The sequence below is a fragment of the Puma concolor genome, chromosome E2, assembly GCF_028749965.1.
Source record: "Puma concolor isolate L17-30 chromosome E2, mPumCon1.1.hap2, whole genome shotgun sequence".
In the NCBI taxonomy this organism is placed as follows: Eukaryota; Metazoa; Chordata; class Mammalia; order Carnivora; family Felidae; genus Puma; species Puma concolor.
Genome location: NC_141681.1, coordinates 28,164,679 through 28,187,593, shown reverse-complemented (window position 1 = coordinate 28,187,593; position 22,915 = coordinate 28,164,679). Strand labels below are relative to the sequence as shown.

Here is a 22,915-nt window from a genome sequence, read left to right as displayed (position 1 = left end):
CAGCTCTCCCCCCTTCCCCCACTGACACCAGACATCTCCTTGAGGTACTGCCATCCCCAGGAAGTGCTGCAGGAGCTGGGGAGTGAAAGCAAGAAGTGTTCTGAGCCCGGAGACCAGAGGAAGCAAGAGGCTGCAGTGAAAGAAGAAGTGAAGCGAAGTGAGAGCGTGTTGTGTTGTGTCGTGTGGGGGCAAGGAGAGCAGAGAGAAGGGGAGGACCGAGAGCCCGAGCCGAGCATCGAGGGGAGCAGAGAGGAGGCGGCCGGCAGAGACATCCAAGTTCCCTTTTGTTCTGTGGACCGGAGCTGGGAGCCCGTGGCAACAGCACCGCAGCGGCGGCTTCACAGGTCAGCCCCATCCAGCATCTCTGTTCCCCACTCCCTCACCTGTCCTTATCCACCCGGTCCCCAGCAGGTGCCTGCCGGGGCCCAGGATTGGTGACATCCTGGGAGCAGCAAGCTGGGGACACACCTCATTCCCTTCACTCTCTGGGGGCAACTCCAGAGCCCTGGGAATGTAGAAATCTATATTTTAAAAAAAGAGAGCAATTCAAACGGAGGAGAGTTTAGGCACTAGGTTCAAATCTTGGCTCCCTGCTGCGACCTACGGCAAGTTATTAGACTTTCCTGGATTTCAGGTTCCTCATCTGTACAGTGGGGTTAATCTGGTAGCCTGCACCTTAGATGACACTGGGAAGGACCTGGATGGAGTTTGTACTGGGCAAACGGGAGCTGGTGCCATTCCTCTCAGAGTGACCTGGGCTGGAGCCCGGGGACTCTATGTCTCAGGGAAATGGCTCCAGTGCTGGCTTAGTCACTAAGTTGGGCCTTGGCGTGGCCTCCCTTTCCCCACCTGTAAAATGGGGCTAATAATGGTATTTGTCAGGGCTTTCCTGCAGAGACCACAGGTTCAGTCCTCACCCAGGCTGGGGTGAGGCCAGCCGTGGGGGCTCCAGGAGCATGGCTGGCTCAGCAGGCCTGGTGCTGCCGGGGAGAGGGCAGGCTGCGGGGGGGGGGGGGGGGGGGGGATGCACGGTCAGCCCCAGGGAGGAAGGCAGGGGTTCCCAAGGCATATGCTCAGATGTATCCCCAGCTGGGGCTTTGGGTCAGAGCCCTAAGCTTGCAGTGGGATCATGGATATGTCTATGTGTGTCTCTCTGCCTGAGAAATAGGTGTCCTTGGCTTCAGTTTACAGATGGGAAGCCCTCAAGCACAGAGAAGTAGAGTTATTGCCCCACGTCCCAGCCCAGGCACTGAATACTGGAAGTGGCTATCAAATCTGCATCTCCTAGAGGCTCTGGTCTGCACCCTGTTGTTTCCTTATCTCTCTGTTGACCTAGATAGAGGCTTACTCATCTGTAGAGCAACCCAACCATCTTCGGGAGCCTGTGGCACACAGCACTGGACTTGGAGCCTGGGGCCCTGGGTTTGAGTCCTGGCTTGACCACGGGACTGCCATCACCCTCCCCCGGCAAACTCCTGTGTGGTTTCCAGTTTCCCCACAGTCAACTGGAACCGTCTTGGACATCAGGTAGGGGGTTTCTGTTTCCCACGGAGCTTCAGATAATGAATTGTGGGCCACGGTGAGACGGGTGAGGGTGTGGGGCAATGCTGCACGGTGGCTTCTCTGAAGGGCAGGGGAGAGGGGTGTGTTAAGCAGAGGTGAGGATTGTGATTTGCCCCCTGGGAAAGGGAGTGGTAACCACAGCTATTTGAGGGGTCTGGGAGAGGTGTCACTTCTGCTTTGACCTTGATTTCTCCAGTTGGTGGTGGGGTTAGGCCCCTCTTCCCTCTGTAGACACAGAGCAGGGTGGCCAGGGGCCTGGGGAGCTGGCTTTACGGTCCAGACCCTAGAGATCAAATCTGCACCATTGTCTGGGCCTCCATTCACACAGTGAGGGGGTAGACAAGATGACCCGAGATCTGTCTGCGCTGTTGGGTCCTCAGACTTCTTATCTGAAAAGTTTTAAATTGTTTCATTCAGCATCTTCCTTTGTCCCCTCAAATGTTTTCCCTCCTGTCTTCTCTGAGGTTCAGAGAGGGCAAGTCAATTGCCCGAGGTAACACAGCCTAATAAATAACCAAGTGGCCAAATGAATAAGAACCCAGCACTCTGTGACTCCAAAGTCTCTATTCTCTTTTCAAAATCAACACATATATTAATAGTGTTAAGACACATGTACGACTACCCGGCAAAAACCATCACATCCCCATCTCATACTGTACTCCGGGATCGATGCAAATGGACTGGAGGTTCCAATGTGAAAAATGAAAACTTAAAAGGACAAGGAGAAACTTAAGAGAATTCCTTTGTAATGTTGGAGCAGGGAAGGCCTTTCTAGTTACAACTCAAAATCCAGAATACCTAAGAGAACATGCTGCTAATTCTGATTACATAAAAATTATACATACAAAAAAAGATTCCTACCGGCAGAAGGACCATGTGTAATGTTAAAAGGCAAATGACAAACTAGGAAATATATTTGTAACTCACACAGTAGACAACGAGCTAATTTTCCTATTATGTGAAGAGTTTTGAGAAGATAAGGAAGAGTCGAACCTGATGTAAAAATGGGCAGATGTGGGGCTCCCGGGTGGCTCAGCTGGTTGGGCGTCTGACCCTGGCTCAGGTCATGATCTTGCGGTCTGTGAGTTCGAGCCCCGCTTCGGACCCTGTGCTGACAGCTGGGAGCTTGGAGCCTGCTTTGGAATCTGTGTCTCCCTCTCTCTCTGCCCCTCCCCCACTCACACTCTGTCTCTCTCTGTCTCTGTCTCTCTCTCAAACAGAAAGAAACATTTTTTTTTTTTTTTTAAAAAGGGCAGATGGTGAACTTGCACACGTGGGAAATGACATCAGAACAGCTGCACTTTGGAAAGAACCAAAGACTGAAATCAACACAACTAGCTGTTCACAGGGCACCCACTGAAGAAGTTAGGGTTTATCCCTCCAACGTTAGACTATGAGGTTGTAATAGTAAAAAATGGAAGCTCTAGAACTGTTACAGAAAGCTCTCCAAGATATATTTTCAAGAGAAAAATGCAGAGTGCATAACAGGAAAAAGTGTGTTTTTTTTTAATAAAATGAGGAGAATCATATATATGTGCTTATATATATATTTTTTTAAGTTTATTTACTTCTTTTGAGAGAGAGCAGGGGAGCAGCAGAGAGGGAGGGAGGGAGAGAGAGAGAGAGAGAGAGAGAGAGAGAGAGAGAGAGAATCCCAAGTGGGCCCCACGCCGTCAGCACAGAGCCTGACACGGGACTTGATCTGTGAGATCATGACCTGAGCCAAAAACAGGAGTTGGACACTTAACTGACTGAGCCACCCAAGTGCCCCATGTGTGCTTATCTATATATGAAACTTGGGAAAGTCCACAAAACACTAATGATAGTAGTTACCTGGGGGTGACGAACGAGGAACCGAGTGGTTGGGTGACACGGGCAGCAGGGATACTTTGATTTTATGTGCTTGTGTGCTTGTTTATTGTTTATATTTGAAAGATGTAAATTCCAAAAGCAAAGAGCAAATAAAGATCGAAATATATAACTATAACACAGGGTAACTTCAGAAAATACGGGCAGTCAAAACTAGTACCCAGAAGTGACCCCTGCATCTTCCACATTTTGCATATATGAAAAAATATGACTTTTACAAGGATTGGATTACACTGCTTTGCAACATGGTTTTTGTTTTACATAAGCAATATGTCACCATTATTTTTTCCATAATGCTAGTCATTTGGAGCATTAAAAAAAACTCTAAGTTGGGGCACCTGGGTGGCTCAGTCGGTTGGGCGTCCGACTTCGGCTCAGGTCATGATCTCACGGTCCGTGAGTTCGAGCCCCGCGTCGGGCTCTGTGCTGACAGCTCCGAGCCTGGAGCCTGCTTCAGATTCTGTCTCCCTCTCGCTGTCTGCCCCTTCCCCACTCATGCTCTGTCTCTCTGTCTCTCAAGAATGAATAAACATTAAAAAAATTAAAAAATAAGTAAAAAATAAAAAAACTCTAAGCATTAAAAACTTGCTTTTCTGTTTTGAAGATAACACATGTTCGTTGCAGAAAATGTGAACTATACAGAAAACATAAAAAAGAGAGTAATCCTCCTTCCCATAACATTATTAGCATTTTGGTGACCATTCTTCTAGATACCCTCCTAGGCTTAAGCATGTATATTTGCACACATTTCCATACATGTGATTATATTGTGAGTGTTATGTTCAACTTGCTCTTTTCAATGCGTAATAATATACTGTGTTCCTCTTTTATGTTACTATTGACATCATAACTTTCGATAGTGACGTGGCGATCCGTGTACTGTATTTTTGAACTTCTACTTTTGAAAAAATGACAAATTCATAGGAGGCTCCAAAAAAATAGTACAGAAAGATTTTGTGTATGCTTCACCCAATTAATCTGTATCATCTCCTCCTTCTCCTCCTTTTATTTGTTGAAGCCTTCCTCCTGGAAACTTCTTTTCTCCTGCTCCCTTCTGGACAGGATATACCCGGTCCTGCTGTCCAACCTACAACCAGGGGAATAGCTTTGTCTCTTCTCCGCTGGGGTTTCCTGTGTCCTGTGTTGTCTTTCACAAGTTACTCCCTCATTCTGTTGGAGCGCATCCTCCAGCAGCTTTCTGAAAGAGGGTGTATGTTTTAAAATACCTAGTGATCCTCGGTTGACCGCTCACCTTTAAGAGTGCAGCACTAAAGCCTTATTGCTTGTCAGGGCTGATAACTGGGAAAGCTCCAACCTGAGTTCGGTCCTGGCCATATCACTGAGGAACATCAAAACCTCAGTAGCTATAGGATACTTTTCTTGGAATAGCCAGTTCTTCAGCAAAGAGTTGTCTCCTGGCTTAGAGCATCGTCACCTGGCTGCTGCAGGCTTCTGGTAGCTGAGTGGAGGAAGTGGTGAGGAAGGGATATGGCTTAATTTTTCTATACCTGAATGGCATCCCATCTTTGCCCTCAGGTCCTCTGGCATGCACTGTTTCCCGGGAATGAACTTTATGTTGGAATGCGGTTGAGGGTGGTAGGGTGGTGACAACAGTCCTGGGCACCCCGGGTGACAGAGGAGATCTGGGGCCCCAGCTGGTCATTTAAAAGACTCACCAACATCAATCCCCCATTTTTTTGCCTTCACCCTTCTTTTAGAGGTTCTCGATGCCTCTGGTTCTCAAGTGCTCCCAGGGCTCTAAACCTTCTTCCTGTCCCCTCCCCTTCTCCCCTCCCTCACTCCACACCTCTCCCTCCTGCAGACACTGGGGCTCAACTCTTTACGGTTGGCTAAACTGATTACCAGGTGGTCACCTGCTTGGAACCTCCTAAGTTTTGCTAACATTTCTCACCTGCTGTTGACTTCTTTCCTCTTCTTTGTGGCTTTGCACCCATTTATCCACTCACTCTCATTTTAGTGGAGTTTCGGGGGGTTGACATAGATTTGCTATAGTTAAGCAGACGTTTATTGGTTTATTTTAAAACCACAGAAAATGAAGGCTGAGAGGGACAGACCCCTGCCCAAAGTCACACAGTGAATTAATGACACAGCTCAACAAGAACAAGGTTACCTGTTGCTTGCTCCCAAGCAACTTCCCCCTGGGTGAAGTCAGCGCCCTGGAGAAGCCCCCAGACAGACCATTGTTTTGGGAGGGAGAGTGACTCAGGCAAAGGTGGTAATGGTGGGCATTTCTGAACAAACAATCTGGGATTCTTGGAGTCGCAGAGACCAGGCTCAGGGAGCCTAAAGCAGAGCAAGCCCACTTGCTCTCTGAGCCTCAGTTTCCTCATTTGTGAAATGCAGGAGTAACGAGGATTAATTAAAATGCTACATGTCCTGGGGTGCCTGGGTGGCTAGCCGATTAAGCATCGGCCTTCGGCTTAGGTTGTAATCTCATGGTTCTCAAGTTCAAGCCCCACATCAGGCTCTCTGCTGTTAGCATTGAGCCCGCTTTGGACCCTCTGTTCCCCTCTCTCTCTGCCCCTCCCTTGCTTGTGCTCTTTCACTCTCTCTCAAAAATACATAAACATTTAAAAAACATATAAAATGCTAGATGTCCTACCTTTGGGACATGCCGGACACCTAGAAGTTAGAGCTCACTCTTTTACCATGGTGACAATGGCATGCATCTTTTCCAGGTTGGAAACTAGTTTTTGGAAGAGACTGGGAACAGGACATGGATGACCATAGGGTCTTTTTCCTCTGCCTGTGCCTCATGATTGCTCACAGTGATACAGTGGGTAAGGGGGTGCTGCTGAACTGGGGGGCAATCTGAGCCCGGGCCCGTGGCTGTGATGTGAAAAGGGGGCGACCCAAACCAAGGGAGCTTGAAAGAGGGCACTGAGGTCTCCCGGGGCAGCAGCAAGGCTGAGGCTGTGGTAGAAGGGCCCAGAGGCTGTGGGGACAGAGGCTGATGTGGAGGCGTGACCTGCCCCGCAGAGGAGTCCCAAGAACCCCTGAGCTGGATGGAGAACCTGGAGACGATGTCCAGGAGCCGCAATGTGACTTCGCTTCGTGGGTGAGTTGGGCGGCCCTCCCCGCCCCCCTTGAGTCAGCTGTGCCTCCCACCCCCAGCTTGTGCCTTGAGTCAGTGGTCCAGGGTTGTCCAGTGTAGACCATTAATCCATTTATTCAACATTCAGTTATTGAGTACCTACTGTGTGCCCAGCACGAGGCTTGGAAGATGCAGGTTAACCATGTCCCTGCCCTTATCAAGTTTGCTGTCTGGTTTAGGGCCTTTAACTATGGATGCCATGAAATCAGGTGCAGAATCGTGGGTCTCTGCATTTTCCTGGGAAGGAGTTGCAAAGCTGGACCGAGCTCTCGAATGGTCTCGCAGCTCTGGGCGAGGGGATGGTGCTGATGACTGGCCAGGGGGAGCATAGGGACTATGTGGCATTTCATTCAGTCAGCAGAAAAAATCCAGAAAAATCTTCCTGAAGGAGGTGTCCAAAGACCTGGACCTGAACAAGAGGTAATCAGGAGATGTGGATGAGTGGGGTGGAGAGGTAAGAGTGTGCCAGGGACACTGTGTGTGCAAAGGTCCGGAGGTAGGGGTAGCAGATGTGGGCTGGGGGAGGCCCTGCCCTTATTGGCTGTCTGGGGCCCCTCTTGCCCCCACGCCCACTCCAGACCCTGGCCAGCTCTCTCACCCTCAGGCTTATCCGGGGCCTGGAGTGCAGCCTGTTGAACACCAGCTTCGAGGGCAAGAACCTTACCTTGCAGACGCACAGCATCCAGACACTGGCCTTCAAGCTGGGCTGTGACTTCACTGGCCTCGCACTGAGCAGTGCGACTCTGGAGCGGGTCCCCCAGGTCAGAGGGGGCCAGGAGATGGAGGGCAGCCAGGGTCTCGACCCTAGAAATCCTCCAGGGGCTTCAGGTCTGGACTTTCCCCCAACTAATCTGGTCTGCCCTAATAGCTGTGAGTTGCCTCTTCTGTAAAATGGGGCTGACATTCCTCACGTGAATGGTGGAAAGAGAGGGTGCTCTGTGGCCCCTCAAGGGCAATGTCCTCTTCCTGCTTCTGCAGGTCCCCGAGGGGAGGCGGCAGTGGGAGAGGCCAGGGAAGCCAGGGTCCTTGGAAGACTCTGGTGTGATTCCCGCTGACCGTCTGGGCGCTGAGGGCTGACGAGCTCCATCCCCAGGGGCCCCAGTTGGGTGGGGTAAATCGAGGCAGGGGCATCCTGGAGGAAAGGCCTGGGATCTCAGGAAGCTGGGGAGGAAGTACAGCCTGGGAGGAGAGGGCTCTGCAGGTGGAGGCTCCTAGGGATGAAATGCCCCAGGGAAAGAACAGGATGGGAAGGCTTCACAAGGAGTGGGGAGCAGTGGAAGTGTTGGGGGCGGGTGTGGCTTAGCCCGTCCATGGCTGCCCGTAGGCCTCGGTGCCGCACGCCATGCAGTTCCCGGCAGAGCTGACCCAGAATGCCTGCAGGACCCGCCCCAGGGAGCTGCGCCTCATCTGCATTTACTTCTTCACTGACTACTTTTTCCAGGTCAGTGCCACACGGGGGCCAAGCAGGGTAGGTGCCGGCCCCTTCCTGCGGGCACTGCGGGCATCCGTACCATTGCCTGGCCTCTGCACAGGGACCAGCACCAGGTGGGACCAGCCCATTGTGCAACCTGAGCCAGCCGCTGTCCTTTCTGGGCCTTGGTTTTAGGAGAATGGTGTTGGGGGTGCAATTACAAGAAATCTACCATGGATGTGTCTGTCCCTAGATGGGAGACAGACAAAGGTGTTTTTAACTTTGGCTTTGAAAGTGAGCGAGGACAGATGGAGGCTGGAATGCACTGAATCCATGGCGGAGAGGTGGGGGGTGAGTGCTGAAGGGACAGCTTTCCAGGTGGAGGGGACAGCATACGCAAAGGCTAGGAGGCTGGCCCACATGTGAAGGCACACTGCTGTTCTCACCCGGGGGAAGGGGCTGGTGAAGGGGGCTCTCGGACCTCAGCCGGGGTCTCCATGCATCCATCCTCTCCAGTCAGCCCTTCTGCTGTCCTTCCAGAGTATCAACTCATCTTTGCTCAATAACTATGTCCTGGGAGCCCAGCTGAATCACGGACACGTGAACAACCTCAGTGAGCCGATCAACATCAGCTTCTGGCACAACCGAAGCCTGGTACTGTTGGGGGTGCCCCCATTTCCACCTCGCCCCTGCCCCTTGTGGCTCCTGTTGAACTCTGGCTCAACTAAACCCACACCCGTGGAAGCATTTTGAAAACAAACCGTTTCAAATTGATCACAGTTTGAAAATTCCTGTCAAAGGAATCAGAGAGAGAAGTTTTGCTTAATTTTTTTTACTTACCACATTAGGCAGGATTCTTTGAGTTGCAAGTGATGCAAAGCCAAGTCAAGCCAGCTTAAACACAGAAAGGATGGGCTCATGCAGATGAAATGTCCAGGGCTGTCCAGCTTCAGGCCTGGCTGGATCCAGGGGCTGATGCAATGCCATTCTGGCTCAGCCTCTTTCCATCTCTCAGCAATGGTTTCCTATCTTGGATCTCTACTCTGGTAAGATGGCAGCAAAAGTGTTGGACTTCCATCCCCTCTTCCCAGGAGGCTCTTCCTCATCGGTGCAAACGAGGGTTCCAAAATGGAGTCCTTAGGGTCCAGCTGGGTCATGTGTCCATCCCTGCACCATCACTGCACACAGGTGGATGGAACGTGTGGATTGGCCAGGCCTGGGTCACACGGCTTGGGGACTGGGCTGGATTCATCTGATCTGCCATGGGGCAGGTATGGGTCTTCAAGGGAAGCTCAGAAGCTGGTCCTGGAGTGAGGGAGAAGGGCTGCTGGGTGAGCACAAGCCCTGGTGTCTCTGCTCTCCTGGCCCTGGCATTCCAGAAAAGCCCAGAGACTCTACATTCTGCCCTGACTTTTCATCAGCTTCATGAGACTGCTCTGCACTCTCATTTTCTCCATCATCCTTCCCTTACTTTCCTCTGAACCTTTGCTCCCGCAGTTCCCTTTATCTGGATTGCCCTCGTTCCACTTCTGCTGAGATCTGATGTGTCCTCAAAGACCTCAGTGCCCCAATCGTCCCTTCCCTCCTTGGGACTCCCCTACCCCTTGTTCAGTGGTTTTCCATGGCACTTTCTGTGTCGTTCCTCCCACCCCACCACCCCCATGGCTCAGCATCAGGGTTGTCTGTGGATGAGTCTCTTTCCCGCCCTGGGCAGTGCACCTGCAATATCGTTGTTCCCCATGAGGAGGAGGGGAAAGGGCACAGTTGATTGTAGAGCACCTACTGTCCAGCCAGAGCTGGTCACTCAAGATTCCTCATTGCCCGTAATTTAATACCCTCTTTGAGAAATTGTGTATAGAGGATCCCATTTTACAGATGAGTAAACTGAGGCACAGAGAAGCTTGGCAACTTGCCCAGGTTACTCTGAGAGTCCATAGTGGAGGTGAGTCTGGAATCTGGGTCCGTCTGGCCAAAGCCCAGCCAGTGCCTTGTAAGAAGTTGACAAGGGTGCAGTTGAATCAGCTTTGGCCCCCACAATTTCCAGACTCTGATCCACGGCCCTCCCCCATACCCCTTACCCCGTACCTCCTCCATACCCAACTCTACCATCTCCCCTTAGGAAGGCTACACAGCGACCTGTGTCTTTTGGAAGGAAGGAGCCAGCAAGGATCACTGGGGGGTCTGGAGCCCCGAGGGCTGTCGCACAGAGCAGCCGTCACCTTCCCAGGTGCTCTGCCGCTGCAACCACCTCAGCTACTTTGCTGTTCTCATGGTATGTGTGCATCCAGTCTGGGTGATGGGAGTCAAAGCTGTAAAGGACCCCATGTCTAGGCAAGAGGAGCAGGGCATAGGCAGGTGCAAGTGGCAGACAATCCAACTCAAATGGGCTTAAGGAGAAAAAAAGAGAAACGTATGAACTCCTGTGGCTGAAGAGGCTATGTTGGGCTTCAGACATGGCTTGATCAAGATGTTCAAGATCACCAAGACAAGGCTCTATATCTCTCACCTGTGTTTGCTTTGTACTGGCCTGGGCTTCAGACGGAATTTCCCTTCAGGATAATTATATGGCTGCTAGCAGATCCTGGCTCGTGTCCTACTAGCTTTTAGGCCAGTAGGCTCTAACTGGCTCTTTCCCAATTCTGCCAGCTAGTTTGAGGATTGAGTCCCACTGGCCTGGAGTGTGTCACATTCCCATCCCTCAATCAATCACTCTGGGCAGGAGGAGGGAAGGCTCTGATAAGTCAGGCCTGGTGCACTGTCCACGCACAGTGTCCATATATGTCTATGTGCATAGACAGCAAGGCAGGGGAGGTTCTCATAGAGAGAGGGGAGATGGGAGTTGAGGGGGGCAAAAGCCACCGTATCTGCCAGAGCTTTTTCTTTCAAGTCAGGACCATGGTAGGCTTTGTGGTGGGGCAGGGGAGCTTGGAGCTGAGATCTTAGCAGGTCCCTGTGAGTGCCGGGAGGGCATTCTGTCCTCCATCCCCCCTTCCTTCTTGCAGCAACTCTCCCCGGCCCCGATCCCCGCAGAGCTGCTGGCGCCTCTTACGTACATCTCCCTGGTGGGCTGCAGCATCTCCGTCGTGGCCTCGCTTCTCACTATCCTGCTGCACTTCCAAGCCAGGTATTCCCCTGCCCCCGTGCCAGGACCGCCCACCCGCTGCTGCTCAGCACCCCTCCTTATCCAATTGATCCCCCAGAGTGGGGTGGACTTCTCCAGGGGATGGGAGCAGGAGACCAGCCTTGCTGTGTGGCTGCTGTTGGATCCCCGCGACCTCTCAACCTCAGTGTTCCCATCATTGTGTGTCCGTGAGCCCAGGGGGTGGCACTGCCTAGGTGATGTCCCCAGGCCACGGAAGGGCATGCTCCCACCCGCAGGAAGCAGGGTGACTCCACAACACACATCCACATGAACCTGCATGCGTCTGTGCTGCTCCTGAACGTCGCCTTCCTCCTGAGTCCTGTGCTGGCCAGGGCCGGGGCAGCATGCACAGCACTAGCGGCCATCCTGCACTTTGCGCTGCTCAGCTGCCTCACCTGGATGGCCATCGAAGGCTTCAACCTCTACCTCCTCCTGGTGCGCGTCTACAACATCTACATCCGTCAATATATGCTCAAGCTGTGTGCAGTGGGTTGGGGTAAGCAGAGCCTCTCTCCCCTCTTGCTTCTTGAGGGTTCCAGCCACACAGGCAGTCTACCCTCTCCTGCCCTTCTCTTTCTCCTCTTCCTCATCATAGCGACCATGAGCACTGATCATCATCCCTGCCAACGCTCACCACTACTTTCTACACTGCTATTCATATCGTCGGTTCTACTTCCAAACCTCCATGGCGACCTCCACCCCAACACCTCCATCCCTTCCACCCCCAACACCTCCATCCCCTACACCCCAACACCTCCATTCCCCCCACCCCCAACACCTCCATCCCCTCCCACCTCCAACACCCCCATTCCCTATACCTACAACACCTCCATCCCCTCCACCCCAACACCTCCATCCCCCCCACCCCCAACACCTCCATCCCCTCCACTTCCAACACCTCCATCACCTCCACTTCCAACACCTCCATCACCTCCACTCCAACACCTCCATTCCCTCCACCCCCAACACCTCCATCCCCTCCACACCCAACATCTCCATCCCCTCCACCTCCAACACCTCCATTTCCCCCACCCCCAACACCTCTATCCCCTCTACCCCAACACCTCCATTCCCTCCACCCCAACACCTCCATCACCTCCACACCTCTAACACCTCCATTCCCCCCATCCCAACACCTCCATCACCTACACACCTCCAACACCTCCATTTCCCCCACCCCCAACACCTCTATCCCCTCTACCCCAACACCTCCATTCCCCTCACCCCCAGCACCTCCATCCCCTCCACACCCAACACCTCCAACACCTCCAACATCTCCAACACCTCCACACTTCCAACATCTCCAACACCTCCATTCCCCCCACCCCCAACACCTCTATCTCCTCTACCCCAACACCTCCATTCCGTCCACCCCCAACACCTCCATCCCCTCCACACCCAACATCTCCATCCCCTCCACCTCCAACACCTCCAACACCTCCACACCTCCAACATCTCCAACACCTCCATTTCCCCCACCCCCAACACCTCTATCCCCTCTACCCCAACACCTCCATTCCCTCCACCCCAACACCTCCATCACCTCCACACCTCTAACACCTCCATTCCCCCATCCCAACACCTCCATCACCTCTACACCTCCAACACCTCTGACACCTCTAACAGTTCCATCCCCCCCACCTCCATCACCTCCACACCTTACCTCCAACACCTCCAGTACCATCACTTCCAACACCTCCACCATCACCTCCACCTCTAACACCACCATCACTTCTGCCATCGTCTCCACCATGTCTACCTCTAACACCATCAACTCCACCACCACCACTTCCATCACCACCTCTGACTCTACCATCATCTTCACCACCACCTCCACCATCACTACCATCCTCATCCTCGTCTTCACCACCATCTCTGGCATCACCATCATTGGCACCTCTATCGCCATCCTAGCCCTTCTTTAGCATCTGTTTCCTCACAAGTTCTCCCAACCCTCTGTCCCATTAGCTCGATCTCCCCACTGCTACTGCCATTACCATCCCACCCTAGAGTCCTCACTAACATCATCTGGGAGAGCTGTCTCCTCTCAGACCTCCAGGTTACGTGCTTTGAAGCTGGACAATATGGCAGGGGTTGGGGGCTCGGAACAGTCCCTTTCCCTCCCCACTTGCTCAGTGGGATTCTGTTTTAGCAGCCCCAGGGACCCATGACAAACCTTTCTCTGGGGTCACCTGACAGATGCTGAGAACTCTCTCATCCCTCAGGGGTCCCAGCCCTCCTGGTGCTGCTCCTTCTTGTTGACCAGAATTCAGTGTATGGACCTCACACAATCCCACTCTTCGACAGCCGGGGAAATGGCACGGGTTTCCAGAACAATTCCATGTGAGTACCTTCAGGGCTGTGGCAGGCTCTCTGGCTCTGGTGGAAGGACCCAGGGGCTCTGAACAGGGTGTGCTGTAGGCAGGACACTGGCTGTGGGGCAAGCAGGGGACCAGGACTCAGAGAGGGGGTGGTTTCCAGGGGCCTTTGCCACACCTTCTGCTGGATCCCTGAAGCCTCCTGCAGAGGCAGGCTCTCGTCCTAGGCCAGCTAACCCTAGGGAGCCCTGGCATGAACTCTGGTGCTTGCTCATGGGCCTCCCAAGTGCGGGTAGAAGGCCCTCCACCTCCTGGCAGCACAGAGGTCGGCCCAGCGCCCCCTCCCGCTCTCAGACCTCACTGGGGGAGCTCAGCCTGCGCCTGACTCTGCTGTCCTTTCCCACCACCTTGCTGTGCTCACTCAGCCTCCTGCACCTCCCAATCTGTGCCTGGCATAGCACTGCCAGCCCACAGACCCTCCTGGTCAGAGAGAGTGCTGCAAGAGCTGGGACATCCCAAGGACAGGGCTCACGTGTGTGTGTGTGTGTGTGTGTGTGTGTGTGTGTGTGTGTGTGTGTGTGTTGGGGGGCTTGGGGGTCTGGGGGCCAGACTCTGTTGCTTCTTCCTGTGCTCTCGGACATTAACCTTTCTCTTGTTATGAAGTTTCTAACAGCCAATGTAGGGAGAATAGCTTAATAACCTCCCATCGACCTAGCTCCAGTATTCGGCTGTCCATCCTGCTTTCTTTCCTGGCTGACACAAGCTCAGGACTGCTGAGGGCCAACTCTGTGGCAGGCCTCATGAATTATCCTGTTTAAACCTTGCAGCAAGGAGTGGGTCCTGTTGTCAGCCTCTGTTTACTGTTAGGGAAACTGAGGCACAGACAGCTGATGAACCCTGCCCAAGGAAACCCAGATGGTCAATGGCAGAGCTGGGACTTGGCCACAGGCAGGAGCTCGGCCCCCCAGCCTCCAGGAAGTGAGGACTCTGGGCACCGAGTGGAAGCAGAGTGGGGTTCATTCCTCACGGCAAGGGTCAGGCTGCTTCGTCAGAGGAGGTGTGACTTGGGGCTCCTTAACCATGTAGTTTTTTAAAAAAATGTTTTAAGAATTTTTATTTATTTTGAGACAGAGAGAGAGAGAGAGAGAGAGAGAGAGAGACAGAGCACGAGTGGGGGAGGGGCAGAGAGAGAGGAAGACACAGAATCTGAAGCAGGCTCCAGGCTCTGAGCTGTCAGCACAGAGCCTGATACAGGGATCGAACTCATGAACCACGAGATCATGACCTGAGCTGAAGTCAGACGCCTAACTGACTGAACCACCCAGGTGTCCCTCACCGTGAGTTTTAATATAATATGTGCTGTGTGCCCTGCAGTGGGGACAGGAAGGACATTATTGCTGGGCTGTCAGAGCACTCCCCACTCTAAGGACCAGCTTCTCCCAAAGCTTCTTCCTTCCTTCTTCTTTCCCTCTCATCTGGCTTCGTGACTTTTATTCTCCTGCATTTAAAAGACCCTTCCTATGTAGATGTGTGTTCCTGAACACAAAAAGCAATAACAAAAAACCACCCTTGAACGTACTCCAGTGCCCGCTGACGGGACACTGGTTAGTAAATTGCGATAGAGCCACCCCTGCTGGACTGCCACACTGTGGTGAAAAGGAATAATCCATGACCACACTCAGTCCCTTGGATAAATCCCCAAGATCACATTCAAGAATGGTGGCTGCCGCAGCAGGGGCTCGAGCAGGCGATTGTGACAGGGACACAGGCATTGAGCCTGGGACTTCAAATCCCACCTTTGCCTCTTACTAGCGCATGTTCCTAAGCCAGAGCCTCAGTTTCCTCGTCAGCAGGACGGGGATGGTGATGCACCTGCCTCATGGGGTCATCGTGAGAACTGAATGGGCTAATCCACGGAAAGCATGGAACACGGTGTCTGAGTGGGTAAAAGGTACCACCTGTCTTGCAGGTCGTCCTGGGGAAGCAAAGGGCATGAAGCCCTCAGAGAGGGTCTAGGAGCAGGGCTGGGGCCACTGCCAGGCCTCTGCTCTTTCCTCAGTCCTCGGTGGCATCTTCCTGCTGTTTCTTCTCTGCTCCTTGGTCCACACGTCACCGTTGAGTGCCCCTCCACCAGGCTGCCCCGACTTGCAACAGCTTGTTTGCTGCTCAGAGCCCAGCATGTCGGCCCAGTCTAGGTGGGGAGGGGTCCACTGCACAGAGATGTTGATTGGATGGTGATGACCGTGTGGCGGGTGGGAGGAGGAAAGAGGGCCCCCGGGCCAATGATCTGACAGTATCGTACAAGTTGGCAGTTTGGCTGGCCGTGGAAGGGGAGAGAGGTAAGACGTAGAAAGGAGAGGAAGAGTTTTCAGGTGGGTTAAGGCATGGAGGCATGAGAGAGCCCTGTGTGGCTGGAAAGGAGAGCTTGGGGGGCTTGAGGCAGGAGGCTGAGGTGGCAGGTGGGGCCTAATGTGGTGGCCTGGCTGGAAAGCTGGGCCCAGAACTTCACCACACGTGTGGTCGGAAAAGAAACAACGGGTCTGGGCCAGGAGACAGGCCCAGGTTCGGGAGCCCATCCAGAGGCCCAGAGACCAGGATCTCCTCCCCACCATGGCCTTGGGAGCCACACCGACCCTGAACTTCACCCCTCCTCTACAGATGCTGGGTGCGGAGCCCCTGGGTGCACAACATCTTGGTCATGGGCTATGGAGGCCTCACATCCCTTTTCAACCTGGTGGTGCTGGCTTGGGCGCTGCGGGCTGTGCGCAGGCTGCGGGCGCAGGAGAAGGCGCCGGGCACCCGGGCCTGCCGAGATAGCGTCACCGTGCTGGGCCTCACCATGCTGCTGGGCACCACCTGGGCCTTGGCTTTCTTCTCCTTTGGTGTCTTCCTGCTGCCCCAGCTCTTCCTCTTCACCATCTTCAACTCGCTGTACGGTAGGGCCCGCTGGAGGCGTGGAAGAAGCCCCAAGGGGAGTGCACAGCGGCAGGTGGATGTTTAGCCCGAAGGGCTTCAGGCCAAGGGGGCGAGTCAGGGGCCGAAATCCAGCTCCCCTGCCAAGCTGGTTTGGGGGCTCCTTCTGCCCATGGGAAGGAGCATGTCCTTCTAATTGGCACAAAGGCACCTTCTGGCCTAGTGGTGGCTGGTCCTCCAGCTTCTACGCTCTGCCCCTTCTGGCTTCCAACAGTAAGGGGCCCTAAGAATGACTCCTGGGCCTCAAGGAAGCTCAGATCACCCCCAGCGAGGAGATCCCTGGATTCGGGGTGGGGAGCCACGTTGCTCCTGCCAGTGTCCCCCTGACCAGTCTTTTGCTTGCAGGTTTCTTCCTCTTCCTGTGGTTCTGCTCCCAGAGGTGCCGCTCAGAGGCAGAAGTGGAGGCAGAGATGGAGGCGTTCAGCTCCTCCCAGACGATGCCATAGTCTGGGCCCGCTGGCCCAGAACCCGTAGCCTCTCTGGCTGCCTGCAGCCCGAGACTCTGGCTCCCACCAGAGAAGGTGGCAGGCCAGCTGCTGGACACCAGAAGCCCCTGTGCCCTCCAGGGAGGCTTCCCTACCTCCATGGCTTCCCCGGGCCCAGAGGGCAGGGCATTCTGCCCCGGGACAGGTGCAACCCCGCTGGGGGTCGGCAAACTTTACTGGGGTGCCTGGGCCCAGGGTACCTGGTCAGGCCCATGGGCAGAGCACTGGCTTGGGAGTCAGGAGGCCATATTTCGAGGCTTGGCTCCGAGTCTTACCGTATGACCTTGGGCCTGTCATCTCCCTGACCCTGGATTCCACATCTGTGACATGGGGCAGATGGCTTCGGTCCTGCCTAGCCCAAGAGCTTTGTGAAGACTGAGTAAAACCAGGGAAGAAGGTCTTAGTGGGCCCCGTTACTTCCAACTGCCTGCTGGGGGCGGGGTCTCTGCCAATCTGCCCTGGATATTTCCTGCTGGGCCCTGCCACCTTCCTTCTGGGGAGGGCCAGACCACATCTTGGCCCAGGGTCCCCAGCCCAGAGCTGAGTCTCACCCAGTGTCTGAGACCTCACCAGCTTATGCCTGAGGCTGCTTTTCCTTCAGTCCCCCCAAATTATGATGACCCACAACTCCAGGCCTGTTCTTAAAGATCAGGAAGTCCAGTCCTTCCCAGAAGCTCCTCCTCCAGTGCTCCCAAGACCCCTATAGGCCATGTAGAACAGAAGCTGGCGATAGGGCTTCCTGGGGATAGGAGGGCAGAGCCTCTTTCCCCTCCACCTGAGCCAGCTGGGCCTGTGACCTGGGTATTTGATGATCGGTTAGGATCGAATTTCCCCTGGTAGGCGTGAGGGTATGGATTCTAAACCCAAGCTAAGGCCACATTTGTAGAGACCTACCTTGACCTATCCGTCAGACCAAGAGGGAGAGGGCTCACGAAGCCAGCTGCATTCCCAGGATGCACACCAGAGGGCGCTGTTGGCCTGTGCTCAGAGGCCGTTGGCTCCAAAATCCATCTGGAAATGTCACCTGTCTGTGGACTTGACACACGAGCTGCAGAGGTCCTGCTTCCAGAACTGCTCCTGCTGAGGGACCAAAGAAAGAGTTCTCACACCGTTTACATGGCCATTTCTCTCTTTTCCCAACGCAGCTGCTGGTTCTGGCTCTTCTGGCCATATCCGGCGCTAAAGCCGTGGGCTGGGGTAGGCTCTCAGGGCGCCGCCCCAGGCCGTCAGACAGGTAATAGTGGCTGTGGAGGGCGCGGTGAGGGAACTGGAGCTGGATCCCTTTTCTCCCGGGGGGGTCTTCTGCCCTCTGCTCATTTCTTGATGCAAATAGCCCTTCTCTGGGTGGTGAGTACCGTGGTCTCTAGAGCCAGACTGCCTGGGCTCAGATGGCTCTGCCACTTGCCAGCTATGTGACAAGCCACTCAAGTTCTCTGTGCCTCAGTTTTCTAATCTGTAAAACAGAGGTAGTAGTAGGGGTGCCTATTTTGAAGATGAAAAAAAAACCCATATAAAGAGGTTTAGCATGTAGTAAGTGCTCAATAAACGGTTATCATTGTTATTAGTGTTTTTGGTGTTATTATTAACAGAGTCAACTGAGAGGGCATGCCATCACTAGGCACAACCTGCTGTCCCTCAGCTTCATCACCTCCTCCCCCACTTTCCCTAGAGTGGCCTCTGCTCCGACTTCAGAGTGGCCCCCCACCTCTATCAGGGTGATGTGGGTCCCCATCCAAGTCCCCTGCCTGGGGTTGGCCCAGTCCTGAGTGGTACCAGGCTCCTTAGGCCTGGGGGAGGGGGGCTCTCATACTAACGAGGGTGCTGAGGGATCAGGGCAGGTTCCCACTCCTGGTCTCAGACAGCTCCGGGTCTGTAGCCCAGTGAACAAGGGCCTTGCCTGTGACTTGGCCCACCCCACTAGTTCAGGCCCCACCTCTAGACCCTACCAAGCCCAGGGCTATATCCCAAGGGAGGATGTGGCCACAGTGACAAGGGGTCGTTCTGGTCGTTCCAGAAAACAGGCCCAGGCATGTGGCCCTGAGCACCATGGGGATCAGTTCCCAGAAATGCCCCTCCCAGGTGTGGGGGCAGGGATGAAAGAGACCTGCTGGACCTCCCTGCCCTCCCCTCACTCCCAGCAGGGTCCTGGCCTGGCCCAGCCTGGGGACTGGGCTCAGACCTCCGGGGGCTTGCAGGCCAGTGGGGAGATGGACCGGGTAGGATGACAAATGGATGCCGTGGGGCCGCAAACTAGAGGTGTTTGTGTTGTTCAGATGCTGCCGCATCAGGAAGGCACAGTGTGTGCGTGACGGGGTGGGGTTTGAAAGCAGGGTTGCCAGATAAAATACAGAATGCCCAATTTGAGAGACATATACTAAAAAATTATTCACTGTTTATCTGAAATTCAAGTTTAGCTGCGAATCCTGTAACTGTCTGTCTATCATGCTCCCCCTTTCTTTGGCTGTCTGGCAACCCTATTACAAAGGAGCATCGGCTTGGGAGTGCAGGGTATGCACTCTTTACCCTTCAACCGTACCCCAGATGTGCTGACTGGGGAGCCCCTCTGCCCACTGAACAAACCCCGCACACTCGGGCTGACTCAGCCAGGCTTCTCCTCGGTGCTCCCCTTACCTGCCAAGGTCGCCGAGAGGGCACTCAAGGAGCCGGCCTTCTGCTGCACCCCTCCCCCGCTATCAACCTTGGCCCAGCCTCCATCCCTGCAGAGCCTCCTCCCCGGCCTCCCTGTCTCCTCATTCCCATCCTCCCTTCACTCAGAAGCCAGAGGGAATTTCCACCCTTCAGCCTGATCACGCCCTTCTATACTCTGTTCCTCCTTTTTGACAAACTCCTCACAGGAGCTCCAAAGGCCCTGGGGGTCTGCCCCTTGCCCTCTTCTCCAGCCCATCACCCACCACTCCTTCCTCATCCTCCTAGCAGCTGCCACACTCAACTCCTTTCAGTTCCTCGAACAGGTTCTTTCTCACTGCCAGGCCTCGGCACAAGCTGTTCTCTTTTCCCAGAACACTGTCCCTCAGTGCTTTCATTTGTGGAAAGATGAGAGTCCAACCCTGAGATCTCCGCTTTGCACCCTCCCCTGACCTCCTGGAGTCTGGACTAGGAAGCTGGCCCTGCCCTCCAGCATCTAGGGTGGGGTCTTCTCTCGCCTCCACGGCCCCTGCTCTCTCCCCTTAGCAGTAGTTATTTCTCTGTCTCCTGGTCTGTCTCAGCTTCCAGATTGAGAGCAGTTGGGGGACAGGTACTATGCCTCATTCACTCCTTCATTTATTATATGTCCATCACGTAATTGTGAGGCACAATCCAGACACTGTGCAGGTTGCTGACGGTGGCATATAATAAGCCATTTAACAAACAAATAGGATATCATTAGTGGGAACTCATGCGATTAGAAAAATAAAGGAGGGAGAGGGGATACAGAGGCCGGGGGCTCGGGTTTCAGCAGAGGGGGTTGGAGAATGAATCCAGAGGTGCTGGGGTGGGTAGGAGAGAGTCAGAGAGCTGGCCTGATTGGCTGGTTGCCTGGGGAGCCCCAAGGCCAAAGTCCTCTAGAGGTTTTGCCACATGGTGACAGTGATCTTTGGATCTAGGGATGGGGAAGATGGGAACTTGTATCTGTTGTGACGAAAAACTCTAAAGGGGGGCTGGTGAGGTGGTCCCACGTTGGGAAGCCCTCGGCTCTTGGCAGGAGCAGAAGTAAACTCACGGCAGAGGAAAGCTTCCCTCAGGTGGGCCAGGAGGACCCCTGCAGAGTAAGACTTGCTGATGAGCTTAAATACAAACCTTACCAAGTCACAAGAAGACAAGTTACCATGAGTGACAGCAGAGACAGGAAGCACCACACGAGTCCCCCAGGGTCAGAATACAGAGTAGCCACGTATGACATGTTTAAAAAATAGTTACACAGAGGAGGTTAAGCATCTGACTTCGGCTCAGGTCACCATCTCACAGTTTATGACTTTGAACCCCACGTCGGGCTCTGTGCTGACAACTAGGAGCCTGGAGCCTGCTTCGGAGTCTGTGTCTCCTTCTCTCTCTGCCCCTCCCCTGCTCATGCTCTGTCTGTCTCTCTCTCAAAAACAAATAAACATTAAAAAAAAGAAAAGATGAACATATAAACAAAGAAGGGTGAAGAGAGAGAGATTTGGGGGAAGAACATATGGAAATTCCAGGAGTGAAAGACATAATTTCAAAATCAAAAATTTAATCAATGGTAAACAGTTGAGTAGAGAATTTGTGGACCAGAAGTTGCACATAATGAATTCAGGAGGTGGATAATATGAATGAGAGATTAAGAGATACAGAGAATTGAATGAGAAGATCTTATATGCTGGAGCCCCACAAGTAGAAGAAAAAAGGGAATGGAGGAAAAGCAGCATTTGAAGACATTAATGGCTGTACATTTTCCAGAAGCAGTGAAAAACAGATCCACAGAACCAGGAAGCTCAAAGTATCTCAAGCATAATAAACAAAAAGAAACGTAAGGGTTACAGACATTTTATTGGAACCACAGAATGCCAGACACAGAGAGATGTTGAACGCAGTGGGAGAGAAAGGACAAATCATCTCCAAAGGGATGACAGAACGTGAGCTGACTTCTCAACAACCACAACAGAAGTGAAAACGCTGGAGAAGATGGCAGAACAGCATGGAAGTTGGGTTTTTTTTGTTTGTTTGTTTTTGCGTCTCGCGTCCATGAAATATAGCCAGACCAAGACTAAACCATCCTGCACACCTAGAAAACTGATCTGAGGATTAACATAACAATCTGCACAACCTGAACCACAGAACTCAGCAGGTACATGGTGCGGAGAGGTGAACTGGGGGAGAGAGAAGCTGTGGAGGGCAGGGAGCTGTTTTTGCTTGCGGAGAGAGGACGGAGACAGGGGAGGAGAATACGGGAAAAGCACCCCTCCCCAAAAGCAGCTGGAGAGAAAGTGGAAAAGTGGAAACAGCTGCAGGGACTGAACTAAAAAGAGAGAAGGGAGAAAGGAGAGGGTTTCAATTCCACTAAGACTCTGTAACAGGGGGAGCGCAGAGTCGGAAACTCCGCAGCTGATACCTGGCGGTGCTCTGGTGGGAAGGGCGAGTCCCCAGGAGCAGAGTGAAGTCTGGGCGGTCCTCGGGCCACATGGGGAGTGGTGGTTCCCCTGCAGACAGGACATCGGGTAGAGGCTGTGTGGCCCCGCCCCCACAGGCAAAGGTGTCAGCGGACCCCGGAGAACAACCACATTCGCTGGTGCTGGAACAAGGTCGTTGGGGGTGAAGCCTGGTGCCAGATGCGTGTTGTGATTTGCCACAACCCCTGAAACGCTGCTGCCATACGATCGCATGGACTTTTTCTGGGGCGGGCTGGCACTTGGCCGCAGTCTGGGCATCAGCGGCAGCAGCACAGTCCCTCGAACGTTCCTGGGTGCAGCCAGCACCCGGCCATTGCTCGGTGACACCCTCCTGCGGAGGAGTGGAGCAGGCCAAACGCAGTCCCTCAGAAGTAAGGGGTCGGGAAACACAGACTCATCTGAGGTAAAACTCAGGAGGGAGGTGTTGCCTGGCAGCCTGATGGCTCACGGACAGTGAAAAAGCGGGGAGTGGACGAAAGCTGAAGACAGAGGACGGGTGAGCAATTACTGATCGGGGAGACCAGAGTTCTGATACTAGAGACTGGGTAGCTGGGTGACGCCATTTTCACTGCTCCCACGCATGCGCATACGCACCTACGAGCGCCACAACAATCCTTCCCAATAAGCTAAGCAGCGCCATCTAGTGGAGACCAGAGCCATTACACTAAGCCCGGCCCAACTGGGACAACCTCACTCTTCAGGAATACAAGTCTCTCCACCTGCTGAGTTTACATACCGTAAAGTGCTTCATAGTTTGACTTCTAGGGGAAAACGATGTAATATCAATCGTATTTCGGTCTGTTTCCTTGTCCATCTATTCAATTTTCTTTTTTTCTTTTATCTTTTTCGTTTCTTTTCTTTTCCTTGAATACAGAAAGAGAAAAAATTTACTTTTATTTTCAAT

At 53.5% G+C, this 22,915-nt stretch overlaps 1 protein-coding gene and 1 long non-coding RNA gene across 4 annotated transcripts; one reads left to right on the top strand and one right to left on the bottom strand.

Annotated features, from left to right (window-relative positions):
• The first annotated feature begins 1 nt into the window (after window position 1).
• ADGRG5 (adhesion G protein-coupled receptor G5) lies at window positions 2–18,437 on the top strand. 3 transcript variants are annotated; one of them, XR_015244774.1, is made up of 12 exons: window positions 2–344; window positions 6,132–6,233; window positions 6,433–6,511; window positions 7,152–7,308; window positions 7,872–7,988; window positions 8,499–8,612; window positions 10,078–10,230; window positions 10,961–11,082; window positions 11,337–11,596; window positions 13,326–13,443; window positions 15,478–15,757; window positions 16,077–16,210. XR_015244774.1 is itself a non-coding variant. In XM_025920814.2 (12 exons), exons 2-12 carry the CDS (start codon window positions 6,170–6,172, stop codon window positions 16,835–16,837), a joined length of 1,563 nt encoding a protein of 520 aa, XP_025776599.1. In that variant the 5' UTR covers window positions 29–344; window positions 6,132–6,169; the 3' UTR covers window positions 16,838–18,437. The 3 variants fall into 3 exon arrangements, 2 of the variants coding, with proteins under 2 accessions (XP_086545471.1, XP_025776599.1); XM_025920814.2 differs by lacking the exon at window positions 15,478–15,757 and adding an exon at window positions 16,737–18,437 and having other exon boundaries at window positions 29–344; window positions 16,077–16,354; XM_086689345.1 differs by having other exon boundaries at window positions 15,478–16,195.
• On the bottom strand, window positions 8,775–17,902 carry LOC147573440 (uncharacterized). Its single transcript, XR_015244775.1, has 2 exons — window positions 17,771–17,902; window positions 8,775–9,263 (listed from the first exon to the last, which is right to left on the bottom strand). It is a non-coding gene; the product is annotated as an uncharacterized LOC147573440 (long non-coding RNA).
• Window positions 18,438–22,915: the final 4,478 nt, after the last annotated feature.

Excerpts from the sequence above, each read along its gene's own strand:
- ADGRG5 (XM_025920814.2), top strand. The coding sequence starts at position 6,170 with ATGGATGACCATAGGGTCTTTTTCCTCTGCCTGTGCCTCATGATTGCT. Across the intron at positions 6,234-6,432 it reads TGCTCACAGTGATACAGTGG|AGGAGTCCCAAGAACCCCTG; the intron begins GTAAGGGGGTGC and ends CCTGCCCCGCAG. Across the intron at positions 7,309-7,871 it reads CTCTGGAGCGGGTCCCCCAG|GCCTCGGTGCCGCACGCCAT; the intron begins GTCAGAGGGGGC and ends GGCTGCCCGTAG.